Genomic DNA, 23,303 nt, shown 5'->3' with positions numbered 1-23,303 from the left:
AGTGAATTTATGGGTTTTCTTGATTATAAAGATTTATTGTAGAAAGTAATGTGTGATTGGAGAGAGTGAGAGATGACTAGTTGAAGATAGGAAGACGAATGACTTTAAAGCTTTTAATAACATGATAACGGAACAAGAGAATCACATCTTATTCTATATTCATATCTATATAATTACCTTAAAAATTAGTATTTTTTTTTTCTCTTATTTTTAATTATATAATAATATATTGTTTATATCATTATCTTTTATCTCTTCACTATTCACAACCGCTTAAAAAATATTAAAAGTTATTCGGTGTGAACAGTTTATCCTTAAATTTACAAACCTAATTAATATTTTCTATTTCTTAGACTCAAGAGTCACAACCACTTATAACTATAGGATAAATTATGAATGCTCTAATTATTATGGATACTGAAGGTGGACTAATTATACATATGAACAATATAAAAAAACGTAATAGTTAGAGGATATAGTTGTTATTATAATTATTATCCCATATGATGATTATGATTTTGACAACGTAGTTCAAATTTTTAATACCATCGACCATTGGAACGCAAATTAGAGGGGTATAATGGTGTTTTCACACGAAATATTAATTTTTTAATGAGTGAATACGAAAAAAAGAATCTATACATTTAGTTGATTAAAGTTGAACGAACAAACATGTACATGTTCATTCGTGTTTATTTGCATACCTAAAATTAAACATTTGAATGTAAAATTAAAACTAGAAAACATTTGGAAATGGTTATTTAACTCGAGCTTGATGAATATGAATTGGTCCATGTTTGACTTATAAAACGAAAATTGTTGAATTTTTCTTTTCCTAAAAACATTACTTTATTCGTATTCGTTGGTGTAACACCCGAAAACAACAAATCGGCCTAGAATCAAATCGTACTCACATAGACAACGACATTAATTGGCCCTAAAGAAGAGGTTATGAGTCGTTATCATGGGTAGGTTTTAAGATATCACAAAAAAAATCTCCTTTTACTGACTTAAAAGAAACACTTAAAATGTGTGTTCTTACTCTCTCACTCTTGCTGCTAAATAGCTGGAGGTATTTGCTTTCTACAATATTCCTTTTGGTTTTTCTATATATCAAAAAATTGAAATTGTTGATGTAGTTGTCCTATTTTATTCATTCTACGAATGCATTGTCTTTTTGTTACGTATATAGTCTATACTTGTTTACCCTACCACCAATGAAAAAATGTTACATGTGAGATTTTATTTTAGGAAACTTAAAAGAAGTTATGTTTTAAAAACAAATCTAGCCATTACCAATGTTTTTGTTTTATAATCAAAAAGTAATAATCTTTAAATAATAAAAATGTATCATCTTATATGTTGTACATCCAACAAATACATTCCAAATCTTGAATGTTTTTACTTTTCACTATATGATGTGTTTAAGCATAGACCTTACAATTTATACGTGTATTGTGATGTGATACTGCTGTATACTTGGATCTTCCCTGGGTATTAGCGCAAGTTATGATACTTTGTTTTACTTCATAATCGCTTTACATGCTCGAAACAAACGATCAAGCAACAACATATGACAATCTAAATGCTAAAAGATGTGCAAGAAAAAAAATTATTCAAATGTTTGGTTTGTCTATTTAACACATCCCCTGTATAAATATTAATAACTTTGTTGATCTCCAAAATACTCAGAAGTCAGAAGCAACTCTTAAGGTAGTACTTAGACAAAAGCATAATAAACCAACATTTAAACAACATATAATCAAGCACTTCCAAGTACTGTTATAAAAATGTTACACCAAATATAATCAACTTGATTATATATGATTCCTCAACAACTTCAAACAACCTCACTATTCTCATTCTGTTGACTTTCCAAAAGAGGAAAGTTGACTGATTTTTCGGTTACCTCCATATCAATCCCATTGGTATCAGAAACAGAATTCTTTACAGCAAATGGAGTCCTTGTGCCGTCTGTTATTGATGTATTATCATCACTCTTATTATCCAAAACATCAGAGGTTGCTGCCATATTACTTTTGGCTTTCGGTTTAAACGGTGGTTGTTCTTGAGATGGTTTAGGAACAGTTTTTTGGGGATTCGGTTTCATGTTTGCATGAGTTACAGTTGCTTTAGAAGGTGGAATCTTTCCAAATTTGGCACTGTTTAAAGTTGTTGGACCGTTTGGCAACGTAGATTGAGATCTTATGCCTCCGGCGGTTGGTGTTCGAACACCTGTTTTTCCCTGCATAACAGATAACATTTTTTAGAAAAACCTCACATGAAATTGTCATCATAAATTTCAGAAGTGATCAAGATTATGTTATGCGATCACAATGTTTAGCATGTCTTTTAAAAGAACAAAAAAGCACGAAAGAAAGAGTATTAAAAGTAAGGATATCAATTCCCGACACAAAAATATCGGGTTAGGATCAGGTCTAAACGAGTAAACAGGCTCGCTAAAAGCTCGAGCTCAAATCTAAAAATAAGCTTGTTTTTAAAACGAGCCCGAGTTTCACTTATCGAGCTAAAGCCAACTCGCAAGCCTAAACAAGCTTGTTAATTAAATAATTTTTATTTAATACATATTCATTTAATAATTATTATTAAATCATGATATATCATATTATACGAAAATATATAATTAAAATACATGTATAAAAAATTATAAATTTGTATATAAATTAATTAATAAATAATAAAGAAGTTGAGCACTTGAGCCTGATCTTGAAAAGCTAGTCATTAGCCAAAGCTTGAGCTTAAGCTCTTTGTAAGTTAAACAAACCAAGCTCGAGCTCGAGCCTAGTCAAGCTGGCCCATCATGTAGTGTTTGGGTTTGGTTGCGGATAAATAGGTGAAGCTGCCAACTCGTTTAAAATTTAAATTTTAAAAATCAAAAAGCTACAAATTATAAGTTAAGCACATTTAAAAACTCAAACTTGTTTTACCTAAACAACCCATTTTGACCCGTCTATATAAACACGAATTGTGTTTAAGGACACATGTGTTAAGCATGCCTATATTAACCTTGAGTTTTCAATTAAACTAATTAAGCGGACTGTGTTCAAATTAAGTCATACCAACCCGCCAACCCAAATCCCAACCATAATTAGAAACTAACCGCATCAAAGAATCCGATCTTAGGTGAAGGCATTCTAAGCCCCGTTGGTTGAGCTGTAGGAGGTCGAGAAAGTGAACCGGTTTGACATCCATTTTGACTCGAGGTTCGAGGCATTGGAAGATTACTTAAAGCTGACTGGACAGCAGTATCACCATTAAAAGATCTGTAAGAAACACTAGTGTCTACACTGCTTCCCCTTGATTCTGGAGACCAGTCACTTATAGAACTTGCAGGCGAAATACTTGAAAAGATATTACGACTTGCAGGTTGTTGTTTGTTATTCATGCTAACCCTTGAAGGCGTTTTAGGGATTACTGATCCGGCTGTAAGTTTGGTGGTTTTGGAAACAACTTTCTTTCTTGAAATGTTTGCTTTTACATCAGTTCCTGAAGAGCAGCTGCTAGATGATGAAGATGGTCTTGTGGGGTCCGTTTTGAGGGTAGTTGAAGAACCCAAAAAAGATGGTTTGGAACTAATTGAAGGCTTTGGCACTGCCCTTCGGGGACCAATCACTCCGGTTAACTTTGATCCTTGTATAGTTGTTGGTTTTGCAATCTGGCTTCCTTTCTGTGTAACTGTAACATCCAACATGAAAATAAATGCAAATTTCGAATTTTGTATAAAAACAAGGACAAGATTGTAATTTACAAGAATATAGATGAATCTTGTTGTTACCATGAGCTTTCTTTGCAGCATCTTGATCCCTCTTTGCTTGACTAACACTCAAAGAAGCTCTTTTGGTTAATGCTGATGTGGAGCTCTGGTTCAAGTTCAATCTGTTGACTATCTTAGGTTGTGGAATTGATGAAATGTTATCTTTTGTTCTTGCACCAAGCTTTATTTAAACATACCAAACACAAAAACAAAACAATATTAGAATAAGTACATGACCCAAATCAACTTATATCTCAACTGAAAGAATCAAAGAAATATACCCGTTTTCCAGAATCAAGATCCACCTTCTTCGATGCTGTAGCAAAAACAGAATACAACATAAATATGTTAGAACTTAAACCTATAATATACGCTATATAGTATAAAACTAACTATTATAAAGAATGTATACTCACAACTGCTAATTTTTGGTTGGAAATCTTTCTTTCCTAATGGCGTCTTGATACTTAGATTATTAACGTTAGTTGATTTATTAGATTTCTGGATTGAAGCTCTAATGTCTTCAAATAGTTCAGCTTCAAGGCAATCTAGAGACAGATTATCACTTTCAAATGTGGAAATTGAATCCATTGATTTGTATACTTCTTCTTCTATTCCTGGTAATTGATGTTTTACACTCTTTTCACCTACTTCAATCATGGTTGAAAGCTCATCTGCATCAAGAACACCTGTGTACAACAAAGAAAGTGATTCCTAACATGAGCAAGATTAACGAGATGTTTGGATGTGTGCTTTGAAAATGGTTATGTGATAATAATCAAAATTACATAATAAGTTGCTACAAAATTGGACTTTTTAAATATATAGTTTTAGATGTGCTTATGATGTTTGATGTTGTACAAATATAAACCTCATTATCCAGAACTGGTTATTATTATTTTCTAGTGTCAAAAACAATTAAAAAAATAAATATTCATAAGCAGATACTTGTCACGATAAACTTTTAAAAAATAAATAAATATTATTATTTAAAAAATGTAAAACGCATTGAGTTATAGCATACCATCACTGGTGAAAAAGGCACTGTCCCAAGCTAAACTTTTGCGTAAGTTGAATTTTGCATTGTTTCTTGGCTTTTCGGGTTCTGGTGTTTCAATCAGTGTAGGCATTTCTTCAAAATCTTCACTTGTAGATTTTTCAGCTTCAGTCTCAACTATTCCTGTTTGCTCGAAACCCATCTCTTCCACGGGTCCTGGTGTTTCAATCACTGTAGGCATTTCTTCAAAATCTTCACTTGTAGATTTTTCAGCTTCAGTCTCAACTAGTCCTGTTTGCTCGAAACCCATCTCTTCCACGGGTCCTGGTGTTTCAATCACTGTAGGCATTTCTTCAAAATCTTCACTTGTAGATTTTTCAGCTTCAGTCTCAACTAGTCCTGTTTGCTCGAAACCCATCTCTTCCACGGGTCCTGGTGTTTCAATCACTGTAGGCATTTCTTCAAAATCTTCAATTGTAGATTTTTCAGCTTCAGTCTCAACTATTCCTGTTTTCTCGAAACCCATCTCTTCCACGGGTCCTGGTGTTTCAATCAGTGTAGGCATTTCTTCAAAATCTTCATTTGTAGATTTCTCAGCTTCAGTCTCAACTATTCCTGTTTGCTCGAAACCCATCTCTTCCACGGGTGCTGGATATAGTAACAATACGAATTAAGCTAATAATAACATAAACCAAATCAACTAAAGCTAATAATTACCGTCTCAAAAATTGTTTAGGATCAAATAACATTATAAACCACACCTATAAATAATATACAGTACTGCTAGACCAACCATATTTCAATAACATTAACTGCTAGAGCAAACTTAATTCAATTCCATTTACTTGAATTCATTAAAAAATATAACTAAAGATCAAATACACATTTTATCAAACAGCTTCCGAGCACAATCAAAAGCATGTACTATGTATATGCACAAAACTAAGAACATGCCAGTTTCATGAATCAATTATAACCATGAGTTCATTAGTTTGCTAACTACTTATGTAGAGATTGAATCGCTACATGTTACTTTATCATCAATTCATCACTTGTCGTTTTCTTTGACCATAACTATATTTCGCCCGCAAATGAATAATGCTTGGTCTCCCCTTATCTCAACTCACAAGAATACCCAAACTATACATCTATTCACAAGCTTAAGTTAACTCAATAGGGATTTATGCCCCCTTGCTTCTCAAAACAGGCTATATAAAAAAAAATCTTTTTTTAACAGCAAAAACTATATTACAAAAAACCTACACTAGCAAAGAACTAGAGAGGACAAACCCGGCCCATTACTAGCGACTCGCAAAAGCCGGAATAGTAAGTTTTCAGTAAACATTGTCCAAAACCAGTGTTGTATAAATCGCGATTAGGCGTCGATTAATTGAAAATCTAAAGGCTGCTGATTCAATTTCACCTGATCGGCCTCTGGAATTGGCCAAAATCTTTAAAGTAAATGAAAATTTATAAATAACAGAGTCCAAAACAAGGTTATTTGAAGGAAAACAATAATGATGAAACTGGAAGCAGTTTGAATAATAATTCATACAAAGAATCATATCACTCATAATCAATATTAAACTAATCCTCAATCAAATCAAGTTAAACCCTAGCTAACTAATTACTACTATCAAAGGCGTTAAATTCAGAATACAACAAATCGGAGGTGAATTCAATCTAACAACAAATGAAATGAATGCAAACAAAGAATAACCTGAAGATAGATCATCGGAGTGAGATAAAACGACGTCGTTGTTGTCGGATTGTTTGGGTTGAAGATCGTTTCCGGCAGTGTCTTCCATGTTGTGGATTGAAACCCTAATTTTGAATTTGATCTGATGAATCTATGAACAGTGAGTGTGTGAGAGAGAGAGAGAATGTGGAAAGTGAAAATGAAAAGAATAAGAATGGGAATATGAGGAGAGTTTTTGAATTTACAACACAAGGCGGTACGCTCTAAACTTTTCAAGAATATTAATATTATTAATATAATAACCAAGTACTCGTTTTAGGCCGGAAAACCCACGTTTTTTTTTTCTGGAAAACTCGTCATTTTCGTCCCGAACATCTTTGTAACCTTAAATCGGATATTTAGGAACATCTTTTTTAGTAAAAACCACCCATTATTGAAGTCGTCGTAACCCTAGAACCATCGTCGGAATCAGTTGGTGGTGGTGGTCGTGTTCATGTTGAGTTTTCCGGCAAAAAATGTGATTTTTCTGACCAAAAGTGTTTTTCCAACGACTTGCAAGTAGCGACATTATGATTCTGTTATCGCGGACCGTTCGGAAAAAATACGCTAAAAGATGTGACCATCAGCAACCAATTCATTAATTGAGACCGATAGCAACCAAAAAATGATCGTTTGAATTAATAACCAATATACTATAATAATAATAATAATAATAGCAAAGTGTTGGATTCTAATAATAGTTATTAATCCCATACGTTTTCAACTTTTGAACATATTTTTGGATTTTTCTTTAGTGATACACTGATCTCATGCTAACTGAAAGTTAACTCAATTAGTTTTTGTTGACGTGTATTACTTATGCGACAAAAAATGCTTAAAGTTTTGATGACGTGACCTGCTTATGTGGCGGTCCAAGTCAACAAAAACTAAGTTAACTTTCGATTAGTATCAGATCTTCGTTGAAGAAAATTATATGTTTGAAATTAGGACTGATAGTTAATATTTTTGAGTTGAGGTTAATCTAGGTCAATATGTCAAAATTAGGACTTTTAAAATCCAATTTTACAATAGAGTAAATTGTGGTTTTCGTCCATGTGGTTTGTCTAAAACTGTGATTTTAGTCCAACAGTTTCATTTGTGATTTTCGTCCATGTGGTTTCATTTCACTTGAAATTAAACCCGATCCCACTAACCCTGTTAAATCTGGACGTTAAACCATCAGCGTGTAAAGGTGCAGTTTTGTCATTTTTTTTCCCCAAATACACCACAACCCCTCACGTGATGGGGCTTGCGAATTAGGTCTATGGAATATTTGGCGAGAAAAATGACAACATTGCATCTCTTGTGAGGAGCATGCTGATGGGTTTAACAACCAGACTTAATGAGGTTAGTGGGATTGGGTTTAATTGCAAGTGAAATGAAATTACATTGATAAAAATTGCAAATTGGAAACTATTAGACTAAAATCAAATATTTGAACAAATCACATGGACGAAAATCGCAGTATACATTTTACAATAACATAATATAATAATAATACAATAGATAATAATTATAGTAATTTTATTTTTAAAAATAAATGACATGGAAGATTGTTAATGATCCATTGAATGAAATACACAAACAAATCAACATTCTATGTGCTGACATCCGTTTTACCCAACTTAAATGTCATTCGCGTATTGTTGTACGTACATGTTGAGATGGATGTGGGGTTACTCGTTAGCCCATTACGAATGGCCTAAGGTTGGTTGCAGTGGGGTGGCGTCACAAGCCACTAACCAGCTTTTGTTCGCAAAACCATTACGCCAAGGGCAGGGAAAGGATATTCAGGATGTGAGGCTACAATTTTAATCCAACAATCATATTTTTTACACATATTTATTTTAATTAAAAAAATGATAAATCATTGCGCGCTTTTGAGTGAAAAAATAGCTAAAACCCTATACCTACGTGGCAATGAAGTAGAAAGACGTTTTTCACTTTTAAATTAAACGAACAACTGCATATAGTCTAATAATCATCTTCTTTGCTTAGATTAGCCATCCCACATTCATCAAACAAAAAAGGTAAAAGCCTTATAACTAAAGAAAATTATGTAAAATGAATATTATGTTCGTAGAACGAATAAATAAAGTGGTGCTAAATAAAACGTTTTAAAAAGTTGGCTCAGACACAAGTTTTGAAAGGCAAGTTATTTTTGGATTAAAAGAGTAAACTGTGGTTTTCGTCCTTAGGGTTTGTCTAAATCTGGTATCTTCATCCATGTGGTTTCATTTCACTTGCAATTAAACTCGACCCCACTAACCCCGTTAAGTCTGGTCGTTAAACTCATCAACGCGCTCCTCACATGAGAGCAGTTTTGTCTTTTTTCTCTTCAAATACACATCAGCCCCTCATGCGAGGGGGCTTGCGAATTAAGGTTGGGGTTTATTTGGGGAGAAAGGGGACAAAGCTGCCCCTCACGTGAGGAGCACACTGATGAATTTAACGATCAAACTTAACTGGGTTAGTGGGGCCAGGTTTAATTGCAAGTGAAATGAAACCACATGAACGAAAATTGCAGATTTTAAACTATTGGATTAAAACAGCAGATTTGGACAAACCATAAGGACGAAAACCGCAGTTCACTCGGGTTAAAATTTTTGTGTTTTTTTTTAATATAATTATTATTTATATTCTGTCATGAAACTGGTTTTTACCAAAACGAACGAAAATTTATTTACTCGTTACTAAGTGGGAAAGGTGTATAAATAGCTAAATGACGAAATATAATATTATGTGAAATTTCAACAAGATTAACACGTAAGACTGATCATTTTTTAAACACCAAAGAAGCAAAGATAAACAATCCAATAAAGATAATATTACTCATATCATTATTTCAACATATATAATAACTAATTATTATTATATTTAACATTTTAGAAGTTTGGTGCCACAAGACCGTAATGGTGCACGTGGCGGCACCAACTTCTGACACATCATCCAACTTTTTTTTTCTAATTTCAGGTTCAATATCGTAACAAATGTAACCGAAACCAACGCAATTAAAATCAACTCTTCGTCGTAATGCCTAGGTTTTATTGACCGTTGTTTCTTTTATTGCAAGTGTAACAAACATCATTGGTCCATGTGGTGGCATCAGCTTGTGATGCATCATACAATATTTTGATTATTTTTTTAGTTAAGTAACGTAAAGAACGTAACCCAAATCGACCCAATTCGCGTTTAATCTCTGTCGTAACGCACGGGGTACCCACCAACATTTTGTTTTGTTATTAGTTCCTATTTCCTAACGAACGTAACAAGAATCGATTGAATTCGCGTCGACTTGCCGTTGTAATGTCCGAGTTTTACCAACCCAATAAACATCGTTTTAAATGAGTTAGTTTTTGGTAGAATAAGTTATGCGAGTATTTTGGACATTTGCTAATTTAATCTTTAAGTTTAGTATATGTTTCATAACGAAGTCAACTGCTGCTAATTTAATCTTTAAGTTTAGTATCTGTTTCATAACGAAGTCAACTGCTACCAACCAAATTTGTGTTGCTTTGATCATAAGTTGTATTTGTTTTTTCTTTAATAGGTTAATCTTTTATATTATAAGTTATAACAGTATCACTACTGTTTTCTACATTGACATATTTATATTTTCAGTTTAGTGTCGATATCATAACTAACTTCTAACAGCCGTATGCACGTTAATGTACCACCACAATCATAAAGAGCCTCTACCAACCGAATGCACGTTAATGTACCGTCGCATCGCTGCGGGTACAAACCTAGTTTAATGTATATTAATTTGTAAATGATAGTTGTCTCACATTTGTCCACTATTTATTTATTTTTTGAACGGCCAACTAAGTAACGCCGGGTACTCCGTACGCGGCCCCCAATGGCTAAAGGTAGCCCGAGCCGGCCACTAGTCCGGATGGACGGAGCCCCTAGCGGTCCACCTATTGAGGGATTCACCGGATAAAACCCGACCCCCACGCCCGCCAAACGGCACGACAGCAAGGAGCCGGTAAAACCGGGTGAGATCAGGACTCGAACCCTGGCAAGCCAGGGTCATCCCTCATATCTCCTATATAAATTGATGATATTGAGGTTTGAACCCCCTACCTCTCATAGTAAAATGAGTGCTCTACCATTGAGTCACAACCAATTTGTTGTACACTATTTATACAAATAATAATTTTCAATTACAAGTTAGTTTAACAAATAATATTATTTTATTGTATCTTAGTTGTTAAAATATCTATTTTATACTTTTTAAAAGGTAATTGAAAATTTATTTTAAAGTTTCTTAACTTTTATAACACACTACCAGTGATGCAAACACAGGGACTTCGTTTGATTACAATGGTTTTCACACGGTGGTAAAAAACAATGAAGACGTAGACGTTAGGGGTGTCACAACCACATCCACGTCGCCTCGTTGGCTGTTGCGGTTATTTATGTCAATTAGATTAAACATACATGGTCTATATGAACCCATTAATATACAAATAAGTACATGCTACCGCCATCTCTTTAAGTCCTCGTCGCGAAGCGCGAGCTGTATTAATAGTGTTGCATAATTTGACAAAAAGTAGTAAAAACATGATTTTAGTAACGGTATACAAGTCTAGAATCCACAAATGGTCATAGCCACTTTTGTAGAAAATTCTTTGTAAGTCTCCTAGATAATATTATTTGATTTTATAATATTCCAAACGTTGGTGGCATCATGCATTTGAGATGGTAGAACTATATCTATACATGTTCTTTATTTGACATAACATGCTTGAAAGTTATAATCTTAGCAATTTTTTAATTGTTATTTTAAAACGATTGAAGTTTATCTTGATTCTTAGGTGATCTGTATTTCCTATTGTTCATCAATTCATTGATTGTAAATTTTTCAAGTTCGCAATCACCTACTTAATAGAGTTAGGGAAGTAAGGGAACTACAAAGAATAAGATAAAACCGACTCTTTTTCAAGAAACAATTAACTCTCCATGATTCTACCTTTCCCAATCATAACATTATCGAATATGTCATGACAGATGTTTATAGGACATATAATTTTTAATAAATCAAGATTGGATACGAATCTTGTTTTTCTACACCATTAGATTACGAAATTGACAGCCATTATAATCAAATTAAGCCAAGCAACACACGTATATATGATATACATGAACACATCCAAAGATAGTAATCATGTTCATTTACCTTTAATCATATTCATGTTAGTCATTACAAGTTTTATTAATACTTTTTGCTTATAAAAATTTAACATTTATAAACCATAAAACAAAAATGAATATATTTATTAAAACAACCAAAATCTACATTTTAATAGCAAAATGACAAATGAATTATAATACATTTGCTTTGTTTTCCTGATTAACCTTTAAGTATTCTTGGTATATGAAGATTCCATAGCATAATCTTGGAGCAACCATCTTGTGGGATCCCCTTCAATTTGGTCTCCTCTTCAAGGACTTCTTCTTTCACAAATTTTATAGAATTCTGCAAATGTATGCACTTAAAATTAAAACATAAGGTACAATTTAATGGAATTTGAAGTTTTAGAGGTGCTCTTTGTGTCTTATAAGAATAGAAAGGGGGCAATATGTAATTAATATCGAATCAGGACCAATTGGCAATATTTGGTATAAGGATTACAATGGGTTGGACATATGACGGATGTTGGTAATCTTACTTTCATAACCGATTGTAAAACAACACTTCATACTGGTTTTCAGTTGAGTGCTTGTTACAAAATACCTATCGGGTTCACGCATATCTAGTATACTTAAAAGGCCGACTTGTAATACAGAAAATTCAACTATACTTCTAACAATTCTACCATTTTTAAAATTTTAAATTTCTAGCATACTCAACAGTCAACTTATTATTAATTATGACTTTTAAGAATATCTAATATATTCGATTCCGATACGGGTAATCAACTTAGGTAATCAGGGTACAACATAATATCAGACGCTCCCCCAAACTAATTTTATATTCAGTCTAATACCCACAAATTTTTCAAGAGTTACTCTCATACTCAGTTTCATAGACAAATATTCATCTCGTTGACCATTCTAAATGTTCTTGTTTTCCCATCGGGTTCAAATTATGTTGTTATAAACTAGCAGTGTACCTAAGAGGTGTCTTGAGCAGCTGAAAGACGGCCCCATCTTTCCGGGTCCCATAAAATCGAACTGTTGAATCCAACGGTGGAGATATGAACAGGTGATCGGGTAGCATCGTCTGCCGTGTTGTTCAAACTTTTCAAGTGCCACCCTATAACTTCCGTGGAGTCACAAACTGGCCCCTCAATTCTCACCCTTTGTCTATTTGCCGATAAAAATGCCATTGGCCATGTCCCAAACACCCTACATCCAAAATTCAATCAAATAAGTTCAATATTCTGTTTTAATTTCACTATAAACTTTAATAAATAAATCCAATATAACTTTTACACATTGCTACAAGAGTCACACCGATATAACCTCTCTATATATTTTTTCTATTCCGTACTTCATATTCTACGTATATTGCACATTCACGTCAAAAGATAAAGAAGTTAAATGTTATACACACACGATGTGAATTCGTTTTCTATATTAATACTGTCGTTATTTGGTTTTTAAAAACGGTCTAACTGGTTCAATGACCTATCGTGATCTAAAGACATTTTAGGCTGAGGGGTGTGGGGCTTCAGCGGGGGCGCGAGAGCCCATCCGCTCGCGCCCCGGGGCGCGAGCACCACACCACCGAGGCGCGAGAGGGGCGCGAGCGCGAAAAACAAGGCGGGCGCAAGGCCGGTAGCGGGAGGAAAATGGCGTAAAGGTGGCTTGGGAATGCGTGAAGGAGCCGTTGGGATGAAGAAAAGAGCCGTTGGGCTCTTTAATTTTATTAAAAAAAAAGTTTTTCCTCTATATAAACCTTACCACACCCAATATCACATACCACACCCAAAATCACATAAAATAATTACCACAACTTCAAAAAAAACCCAAAATCAACCCATCTTCCAAACTTTTTTTTAAAAACATGTCTGGAAATTGGTACCCAAACCTAGATTCAGGTTATAGTTACGACGATTTATGGTCGTCACCAGACCAATCGATGTTTCCTTACAAGAGACTTCAGTAACCTAAATCCGGTCGATCAAATGCTGATGGAAAAGCAAAAGGAACGTATCCGAAAGAGGTTGATCGAAGAAGACCAAGCCGAAGAATAAGAATAATGTTTTTTTAGTACTTTAATTTTTTTTTATTTTTAGATATTAATGTGTTTTTTTTTAATGTGTGTTTTTTTTAATAATTTATGAGTTTTTTTAATAATACGTTTTTTGAATATATTTATAAAAAAATAAAAAAAAAATCCGCTGGAGCCCCTGCTGGAGCCCCTCCACACTAGGGCCGGGGGCTCCATCACCCATCTTATCCAGTTTCTCTCTCTGCCACACGTCACAATATTATTGGCTGGAGCCCCCACTCGCGCCCCCGTTAGAGCCCCCCACACCCCTCAGCCTTATATGCTAGTTCTTAATCCTAGAACCTATATGCAAGTAAGGTAGGTTAAGTAGTTCCATTATATGCTGGTAGGTTAAATAGTCCCATCATGATTAAGTTTAATATATGCTTCCAGTGAGGACGTGAGGTCAAGTATATTAAAAAAAATCATAAGCTAGCAAATATAATATATCCAAAAAATAATATAAAATTTTCAAATAAAACAATTAGGTAGGTCGTAATACGTTTATTGAACACTTCATGTCTACATGTTGAAAAACTTGTAATATCTAAAGAGGGACAAAACTTACTCGATGGTTCTTAACTCGTCGAAGAAGCTTAGATCGTAAACGTTGTAGAGCGAAGCAAAATGAACGATCCCACTTAACCTATGATACTCGATGTGCTTAAGCGCAACATTTCGTTGATGGTCCAGTTCAGCTTCAACATCGGTAAAATTCTCCTTAAACACCAAATGCCTATACACAACATTAGTCTTTCTTAAAATATCAGATACTTCTGTAGATTCTGACTGTGATTCCACAACGACCCACAACAATGGTGGAGGGACTAATGACAACGTATTTGCCATTTTCCTCAAAAGCACCCCTCGAAGCTCATCTTTATCGCTCGTTGGAGTGACAATGATCACAAGCCTTTGAGGGGTCAAATTTACCTCTTTGCCCTTGTCACCCTTTTCGCCCTTTGCTTCTTTCGGCCCAATATTAGGCCTTTCTTGTACTTTCATTGCTAAAGATTCATCCAACACGCTCCTATCAAAATTCCCATTTTCGTGTTCCACAGGCTTCACAGAGATTTCCTCTGATGGTGGGGAAAGCTCTGGTGAGCCCGTGGTTGCAATAACATGACTAGTAGAAAAAGAAGGTTTGTTTGTAGGGGCAAAGCCAGTGAAGAACCCGACGATGAAACATAACAAGAAATGGACTGTGGCCTTCTTCCATAGATGAACTTTCTTCTTTGGTCTTTCTGATGATCCCATCACTATGTATTAAGGTAGATGATAATAATATGAGATGGTATGATGATGATGATAACGTAAATGGATATGAGAAGAATGGATTTATATGTTTATAGAGTTGACAAGGGTATAAAAGTAATTTGGTTTTAAAATAATTTGATGTAGCAGGTTGTTTATGGTTGCTACAAAGTGAACTCATTGGATGGTAGTTTGGATGTCAATTTATGTCATAAACAAATGCTCAAGTGTGTTTATTTTAAATACATAAAAGATTAAAATAATATATATCTGATATGATAATAAAATTATGAAGTATAAAATGCAAGAGTTGAATAATTTTAATTTTAACAAATGATTATTCCTTATTTGTGGAATATTAATTTCAACCGGAAGATGAGACATTGCTTGACAATGGCATCACTTGACATGGAAGAAAGAACTTGCTACCAGATAGTTGTTGAGATTTATAAATCATCACCTATAGTTGGTGTGGAAATTAAGTTATACCCTAATCTAATCTTAAGTTTTATAATTGTATAATAATATTTTTTAAACATGTTTATCAAAACCGACTTCTTCAACATTAAAGTAACAAGATCAATGTCTCATGAGTTGAAACCGACGTAACTATATTTCTCAAGATGAGGTTATGCTGCAAAAGAAAACAAGTAAGCCCCTCATTTTATGAGGAAACCGGGTCATTTTATAAGCCCGGATTATTTTGGTGTATTAAATTGGTTATGTTACGAGTTTACATGTCGAATCCAAAAGACATAGGACATGATTGAAATTTGAAACAATTGAAAAGCACTTATGCAGTTTACTACCCAAAAGCACTTACTAAGCCTTGAGCTTCTTACCCGACTTAGCTTAGGTATCGCAAAGACAATAACTATAGAATCATAGTCTAAAAATTGCATCCAACATGATTGAAACAACTGAAAAGTGTTTTCGACCGGACAATACACCGTCAAACGCAATAGATACCAAAAGAAATATAATTAAGTTACAACAGTCGTGCAGTCTATCTCCAAAATACTAAACGTAATCAAACTGGGTCCCACAACAACCAAAATTGGGCTTTCATAATCATTCACCCAGTACCTCACCTAAACTCTCTTTTTGGCCTATGTTTCCTCCACTTAAGTTTGGGCAATGATAACATCCATTCTGGGACTTCACAACCAGAAGCTTTCATTACATTCGCTATGTTCTTCAAGTACCGAACATCGGCTTCCGTGTAAAAAGTAACCGCCTCACCTTTCCTTCCTGCTCTCCCAGACCGACCTGGATACAGTAACAAAAACCGGTTAATCAAACAGAGAGGTTAGGGTACGAGTAAAAACGGTTGAAAAGGGAGATATTTTTAGTACATGTGAAAACGAGCCGGGTTGGGTTAGAATTTTTATATAGTAAAAATCAACTCTACTCTGCTAAAGCAGACCATAAATGGAGTACCAAACAAACTAGTCATCAAAAAATGCAATACATAAAAGTCGTAGGGTGAACGTATTGTGTTGAAAAGACATTTGTTAGTACATGTTGAAACAAGGTGGGTTGGTTGGGTAAGGTTGTGACATCCAAACACTTTTTCGTCTATTTTCTAATAAAAATTTAATACGTAAAATAAGAATTCAAAAACAATTCCATTATAATAATAAATAAAAACTAACAAAATAGTTTAAAAGACTTTACGCTTTAAATGTAGATTCGGTGTTGCTTACAACATGTTCAACCTCTTTGACCCATTTCATCCATTTCCCGTTTGACTAAAAAGATTCTTTGACCTTGTAAGCTACCGAATCAACCCATTCATATACGTAAATGGGCCATGTCTAATTGGCAAGCCAAAACCAAAACCAAAACTTTGCAAAACAAATAATTAAAAAGTTTTAAGTTACATACCGATCCTGTGAATGTATGCTGAAGATGAATCTGGAAAATCATAATTGATCACACAATTGACCCCTTTAAAATCCATTCCACGTGCGATCACATCAGTCGCAATTAAAACCCATGTTTTACCAGCTCTAAAGTTATCAATAGCATTCTCTCGCTGAATTATTAATAAAAATCATCACATATCAAAAGTAAATATCAAATTATCAAGCAACACATAAAAAAAACAATATACTTTTACCTGTAATTGAGTTAGATCAGAATGTATAACATCAACTCTATTATCACTAAGTTTCAATTCTTCGTAAAGCTCCTTCGCTCGTTCTTTGTTTTGAACAAAAACCAGCACTGGTGGATTCAAACTCTGCTCATAGAATTATAACATGTATATATTATGAAAACTAAAATTTAAAATTCACAGAAATCATAAGTGGGACCCAGTTACCTCTTGGAAGGTTTGACGAAGAGCAATAAGTTTTCCTTCTTCACTCCCAACAAAAACTAATTTTTGGTTTATTGACTCCGAGGCAGAATTCCTGATTGAATTCTAAATAAGCAACAGCCAAATATAATATCAAACGAATAATAGAAAAACGAAGTTCCATGTATCACTTACTTCCTGCCAATAATTACACGAACAGCATCATGCATTATTGTGCGTGCAAGTTCTTCAACTGCATCAGGTAAAGTAGCACTAAACAGTGAACGAATTATCGAAGGGTTTGAACATGCTTTTACAACTGCGTCAACTTCTTTTAGTAAACTGAGCTCGAAAAGCTTATCAGATTCATCCAAAACAAGGTACTCAACCCTGCAAAGAAAAAAAAATATGTTAATATATTATATATATGTACACATACATATACACAATACACACACATAAGATAAGGTAATTTACCTGCTTAGATCAAGCTTCCTTTTGGTGATTGCGGATTTTAAACGAAGTGGTGTAGATATTAGAATATCACAAGGAACTTTTGAAAACTCAGCAGTGTTATAAAGCTGCTTAGTCAACAATTTTATATAAAATTTCTTTCCTTTTGCCAATTTTTTACATTCTCTGTAAGTTTGAGAAGCTAGTTCTCGTGTGGGGCAAAGGATAACTGCACGAACACCATCCTTTGAAGCACGCTGATAATAATAGAAACGTTGTTAGAAATAAGGAGTTGAAACATTTCATAACGAATAATAGTAAATATGTTAAGTACCTTTAGTTTCATAAGCATAGGACAAACAAATGCCAGTGTTTTTCCCGAACCCGTTGGAGCACATGCAAAGCATTCCCTTCCCTATCATAATGACATAAAAAATAAGAACGCAAAAATAGAAAAGATAATAATATATAATATAATTAATTAATGATCATACAGATAATAGTATTGGAATGGCCTGCATTTGAATCGGTGTTGGCTCCTTGATTCCGAGTTCTGCTAAATTTCGCAATATATATGGTCTGCATTCATACCTGAACAGAAAAAGAAAAACAATAACAAATAAACAAATATGAGCTATTAAAGTGTGCTTCAAAACAAAAATATGAAGTAGAACCTTGATTTTCAAATGCTACAAATGGTAAAAACATATAAAAAAGTACCTTGATTTCAACTCAGAAAACTCTTGAATAGGTGATGGTATATTGCTTCCTGATGTATGAATGTTATGATGCTTACGAAAAATCGCATCCCTCTAAAATCAAAAAGGATAAAAGTAACTTACTATCCCATGTGTATATAACATTATTGTAACATCCCGAAATTTCCAAAATAATATTAATTATATTATTTAATAATAGAGGGAAAGTTTACTCGGGTTATCGGGAAATAAATAAATAAATAGAGTAGGAGTTGGTATGGGTCGGGCTAGTGTTGGGTAATGGATATGGGTTATGGTCTTGGGTTATAAAGGAAAGAGGGAAGGACCATGGGCCTAAGCCCATGATCCATAATTATATAAACCTTAAATCACCAATTATCATTCATTTCTCATACTCCATACACCACCAAAACACACACTTAGCTCTCTCTCTCATCTTACTCTCTCTCTAAGTCGAAACCAAGAAGAAGAAGAACGAGAACCAAGTTCCGACCCGAGGTAATGTTAGTATGATATTGTAGAGGTCCAAAACCGTTAGATCTAGTTGCGAAACGAGAAGCCGACACCGTTAAAGTCACGAGATCCGGTGGAATCGGGTATAAACCGAACCTAAGATGAGCTTAGGGGTCACCCTAGCTCAGATCTGGATCGAACGGGACGAAAAACGGTGAAAACGGTGCTGGAATACGTTTTTCCGGCGAATCCGCAGTTTTCTGGCGGCTTTCCTGCGGCGGCGCCGGAAAAGTTAATACGAGGTAAGGTATGTCAGGGAAAGTTCTGACATTCCCTGACCTAACCCTAGTTCGCTAACGGAAGACTAACGAACCAGAGGTGATTCGCTAACTAGTTCGCCTGAGGGAGCGTAACGAATTAGCTCTAGTTCGTGTCTGTTTCGTTAGGGGAAAAGGTAACGAATTAACTTTGATTCGTTATAGCCAGTTCGTTAGAGAAGATAACGAATTAGATGGGCGATTCGTTAGAGGGACTGTTTCGTTATGGACTGATTCGTTAAGGCCCAATTCGTTATGGAAGATGACGAACTAGATTAACTAATCAGCTAAGAATGGATAACGAATCAGCTAAGAATGGATAACGAATCAGAATGTGATCTGGATAGCGAATTAGAATGTGATCTGATAACGAATTACACTTAATTCGTTATAGAGAATGAGATGGTGAATAAAATAATAATTTCAAATCCTAGTGGAAAATGTGATAAGACAGTTAATGGAAATAATTTTTTTCCAATCTGACCTGGCAGCTCGACCCCAGCCAGGGGCTCTGCCCCTTGGACCCTGCTAGGGGCTACCGCCCCTAGACCCCGCTTCCAGGGGCGCTGCCCCCGGACCCCCGTCCGTTGAGGGTTATAGTTAAACTAGAAATTTAGCATAATGACAGAATGGTCCCTGTACTTAGAAAGGAATGAGATAATTACATAGTAGCCCTTGGACTTTGATATTTTATGAAAGATGCCCTTAAAGGATTAACGAGTAACGATTAACTAACCGGGTAATGATTCAATGAAGTAAAATCGGCTTAGACACGTAAGACTAATTAAGTAGTAATAAGAATGGCTAGAGTAGTATTTGATATTCAATTATTAAACAGTTAGACGCGCACAGCTCGAGAAGGAATAACCAGTAGCAGAAGAAGTAACCAAATTCATGTGAGTTTCTAGCCCCATTTCCTTGTTATGTTTTCGGGGTTGTGTGCATACTCGATGTGAAGTGCGAATACACTTACCTTAAGTGGTAAGTGTATGCCATAGATGTTATACGAAGTAGCTATTATATAATGTTTGTCGATACGTGAACGATCTTCGGATATTGCACGTATCGCCAAGGATAGTGATTGCCAAGTGGTTATTAGTGTGTATGAATGTAAATGATATGAAACGTGTTGTAGACAAGTAGAGGTAGAGCGTGTTAGAAGTGGCAAGAGTCTAGTAAGAGTGTTAGTGGCATGATGATAGTACGTGGTAGGGTAAGCCTATACGTGACTACGTCATTAAAGTGGCAAAGTGGCATAACGTTATACGTTATTAAAGTGGCAAAGTGGTAGGTGTAAATAAGAGGCTAAGTGGTAAGGTGAGCAGGTTAGATAGTGAACTACGTGTCTTCGGATACGTATATGATGCATGTAGTGGTTGTATGATAAGTTGCTTGATTAACTAGAACTCACTCAGCGTAGCTGACTTTTAGTATGCACGCAGGTGAGCTGACTATAGCGTTAGCATGAGGACGGCACATGGCTTGGATTGAACGGCTGGCATGCGAAGATAGAAGTAAAGATGTTTAAATATAATGTTTTGGGTTTTGGTATCAAAGAAAAGATTTAATGTTTTGTAACAAATGATTGATGTTTTATATTACGCGAAAAGTTTTAATAAACTCTGATTGGTAGAACTGTGTTTATGAGTAAATCCGACACTAAAGTAGGGCTACCGGGTTCGGGGCCTTACAATTATAATCATCTCACATTCTACAATCAAAATCAACAAGGGTAAAAAGTAACCTCCATTTGTCTATATAATTCTTTCTTCCCATTTTCAGTTTCTCCATCCTCTTCGAGAACTAGTTCCTTCTTTGATTTCTTAAAAACACTAAATCCTTCTACAGAGTCTGAAACCAATCAAAATAAAATATTTAAAAAAGCAGACAAATCATCTCTAAAATTACTAAATTTGCATTCCGAAAGTACCTGAAACGGCTCCCTTTCGCTTCTTCCTCTTTTTAACAGGCTTTTCTACTACTGGCTTTTCATTTTCAAGCAGCGTCTCTTCAACATCATCACTTTTCTTTATTTCCTGTTTTCAAAATCATCATTTGTATCAAGAACTTTAAAGTGATTAAACAAACACTGTTCACGATTCTAATACACAAACATAACTACATATTTCAACACTACTAATACTTGATCAGACATCCAAGCCTAAAACAAGCCAAGCATTGTTAAGCACTTAAACCCGAGATCAGCCTCAACCTCACATAAAGCTCATTTAGTTATCGAGCACGAGCCTTGTGTATTTTTAAAGATCGTTTAAGCTCGTCAAGCCTTAACGAGCCTTGTGTATTTTTAAATGTTTGCTCTTTCGGACTTATATGTATTATTTCACGCCACACAACCAAGCTTTGGCTCGTTTAACGTACTGCACGCAAGCTCAACTAGGCTCGTTTAAGGTTTCCCAAAATATACAAAGTAATTGAAAATGTTAATAAATAGTACCTGAGCAGAGCTCGAGCTAGCAAAAATGACTCACAAGCCAAGCTCGAGCTCTAGGAAAGTGCTCAAAACATGCTTTGGCTCGTTTAAGATACTGCACACAAACTTAACTCAACCTTAGGCTCATTTAAGGGATTGCACACGAACTCAACTCAACTCAACTTTAGGCTCTTTTGAGGTTTCTCAGTATATATAAAAAAACTTAAAAATGTTAATTAATGATACACAAACCATACTCAAGCTTGTAAAAACGACTCACGGGCCGACCTCGAGCTCGAGAGGAAGTCAAATATCATCTTTAAATTTAAGCTCTTTTAGGCTTCTATTTAATAAGTTCACACTACGCAATCGAGCTCAAAATGGTACCGCAAAAGAGCTCACCTCGACGCTCGACCTTAGGCTCGTTTAAGGTTTCTCAAAGTATGAAAAAATAAGTTAAAATGTCAACAAAGTAATTAATTAATAAATAATACACAAGCCGAGCTTGAACTTCAGAAAAAAGGGCTCGAAACAAGCCAAAGCTCGTTTAAGGTACCGCACACGAACTCAACTCAGCTCATTTTAAGGTTTCTCGGAATAAATATATAAAAATACTTAAAAATGTCATCAATAAATAATACACAAGCCGAGCCGAGGTCATGCTATCGTAAGTCAAAACAAGGTCAGGCTCGGCTGAATTAAGCTCTAATACATCTAGTATTGAAATCAGACTCCATAACCTAACATTCATTAACGCTGTAATTATTAATTATATCATACGCCACAAGCAATTGAATTGAATTGAATTAAAGTTATTTACCTTGAAGCGATCAAAATCAAGGGCAAATTTCTTCCGATTGAATGTGATTCCGGAGAAAAGAAACGACGACGGATCTCTATCCATTCATACGATTTCTGATTCGCCGTACAAAATTAATTAGGGTTTATAGATTGGGGACTGTAAAGTATTATAATTAACCTCTGTTTTTTGAGAAATATATATATAACCCTTATGCAGATATAACCCTAGACTATTAGTTATTATCAATATAAGATATACAGGTATTATAATTATGTAGTTAGGGAAAAGTTAACATGCAAATTAAAAAACTATACTAAACTACAATACTTGATTTTCACAATTAGCATGTTAATTTAATTTGTATTTGATCCAAACTCATATAATTGCGAAAGTTACAAACACACGGTTATATTAAACTGGAACGGTGTTCATGTGATACGGTGGGGAGCTTGGACACTAATAATCACGTAACACTTTTAACTTTTTTTTTATTTGAAAAAAACTATAGCGATATTATAATCAAGTTAAAGATTATTAAAAACTCGTTTTTTATGGTGTATTTTTTTTTAAATATGCTTTTGAGGTACAACCTTCATGTAATCAAACTTAATACCGTTATAAATAGTTTTTTTTACTTTGTAATTTATACATATTTTCCGCTAGATCGCTTTGGAAAATTCCCATGAGTTGATACAAATGGTAATACCCGCAATTTTAGGTACCATGCCTCTATATTAAGTTTGTAGGAAATAAACATGATATTTGTAATGGAACTGGTTCTCACAAAAAGGTCTATATTTTCCGTAAATACATATATAAAAAATTCTACAAAAGACAAAG

The 23,303-nt window shown here is 34.5% G+C and overlaps 3 protein-coding genes across 3 annotated transcripts; all 3 read right to left on the bottom strand.

Moving 5' to 3' along the window:
* Positions 1–1,840: 1,840 nt before the first annotated feature.
* On the bottom strand, positions 1,841–5,468 carry LOC143540137 (uncharacterized). Its single transcript, XM_077033281.1, has 6 exons — positions 4,800–5,468; positions 4,192–4,464; positions 4,057–4,091; positions 3,797–3,956; positions 3,122–3,696; positions 1,841–2,245 (listed from the first exon to the last, which is right to left on the bottom strand). Exons 1-6 carry the CDS (start codon positions 5,404–5,406, stop codon positions 1,841–1,843), a joined length of 2,055 nt encoding a protein of 684 aa, XP_076889396.1. The 5' UTR covers positions 5,407–5,468.
* Positions 5,469–11,758: 6,290 nt separating this feature from the next.
* LOC143540144 (beta-1,4-xylosyltransferase IRX9-like) lies at positions 11,759–15,012 on the bottom strand. Its single transcript, XM_077033284.1, has 3 exons — positions 14,301–15,012; positions 12,630–12,864; positions 11,759–11,992 (listed from the first exon to the last, which is right to left on the bottom strand). Exons 1-2 carry the CDS (start codon positions 14,987–14,989, stop codon positions 12,630–12,632), a joined length of 924 nt encoding a protein of 307 aa, XP_076889399.1. The 5' UTR covers positions 14,990–15,012; the 3' UTR covers positions 11,759–11,992.
* A 649-nt stretch (positions 15,013–15,661) lies between these two features.
* On the bottom strand, positions 15,662–22,624 carry LOC143540143 (DEAD-box ATP-dependent RNA helicase 57-like). The gene is made up of 12 exons (XM_077033283.1): positions 22,482–22,624; positions 21,161–21,266; positions 20,975–21,081; positions 18,462–18,553; positions 18,236–18,332; positions 18,076–18,156; positions 17,766–17,998; positions 17,484–17,678; positions 17,313–17,403; positions 17,109–17,231; positions 16,874–17,024; positions 15,662–16,255 (listed from the first exon to the last, which is right to left on the bottom strand). Exons 1-12 carry the CDS (start codon positions 22,563–22,565, stop codon positions 16,074–16,076), a joined length of 1,542 nt encoding a protein of 513 aa, XP_076889398.1. The 5' UTR covers positions 22,566–22,624; the 3' UTR covers positions 15,662–16,073.
* Positions 22,625–23,303: the final 679 nt, after the last annotated feature.

Source organism: Bidens hawaiensis, unplaced genomic scaffold, assembly GCF_021521415.1.
Source record: "Bidens hawaiensis isolate Kalapana, Puna unplaced genomic scaffold, B.hawaiensis_p1.1 tig00012141_1, whole genome shotgun sequence".
Lineage (NCBI taxonomy): Eukaryota > Viridiplantae > Streptophyta > Magnoliopsida > Asterales > Asteraceae > Bidens > Bidens hawaiensis.
This window is presented reverse-complemented; position numbering and strand designations above follow the sequence as displayed.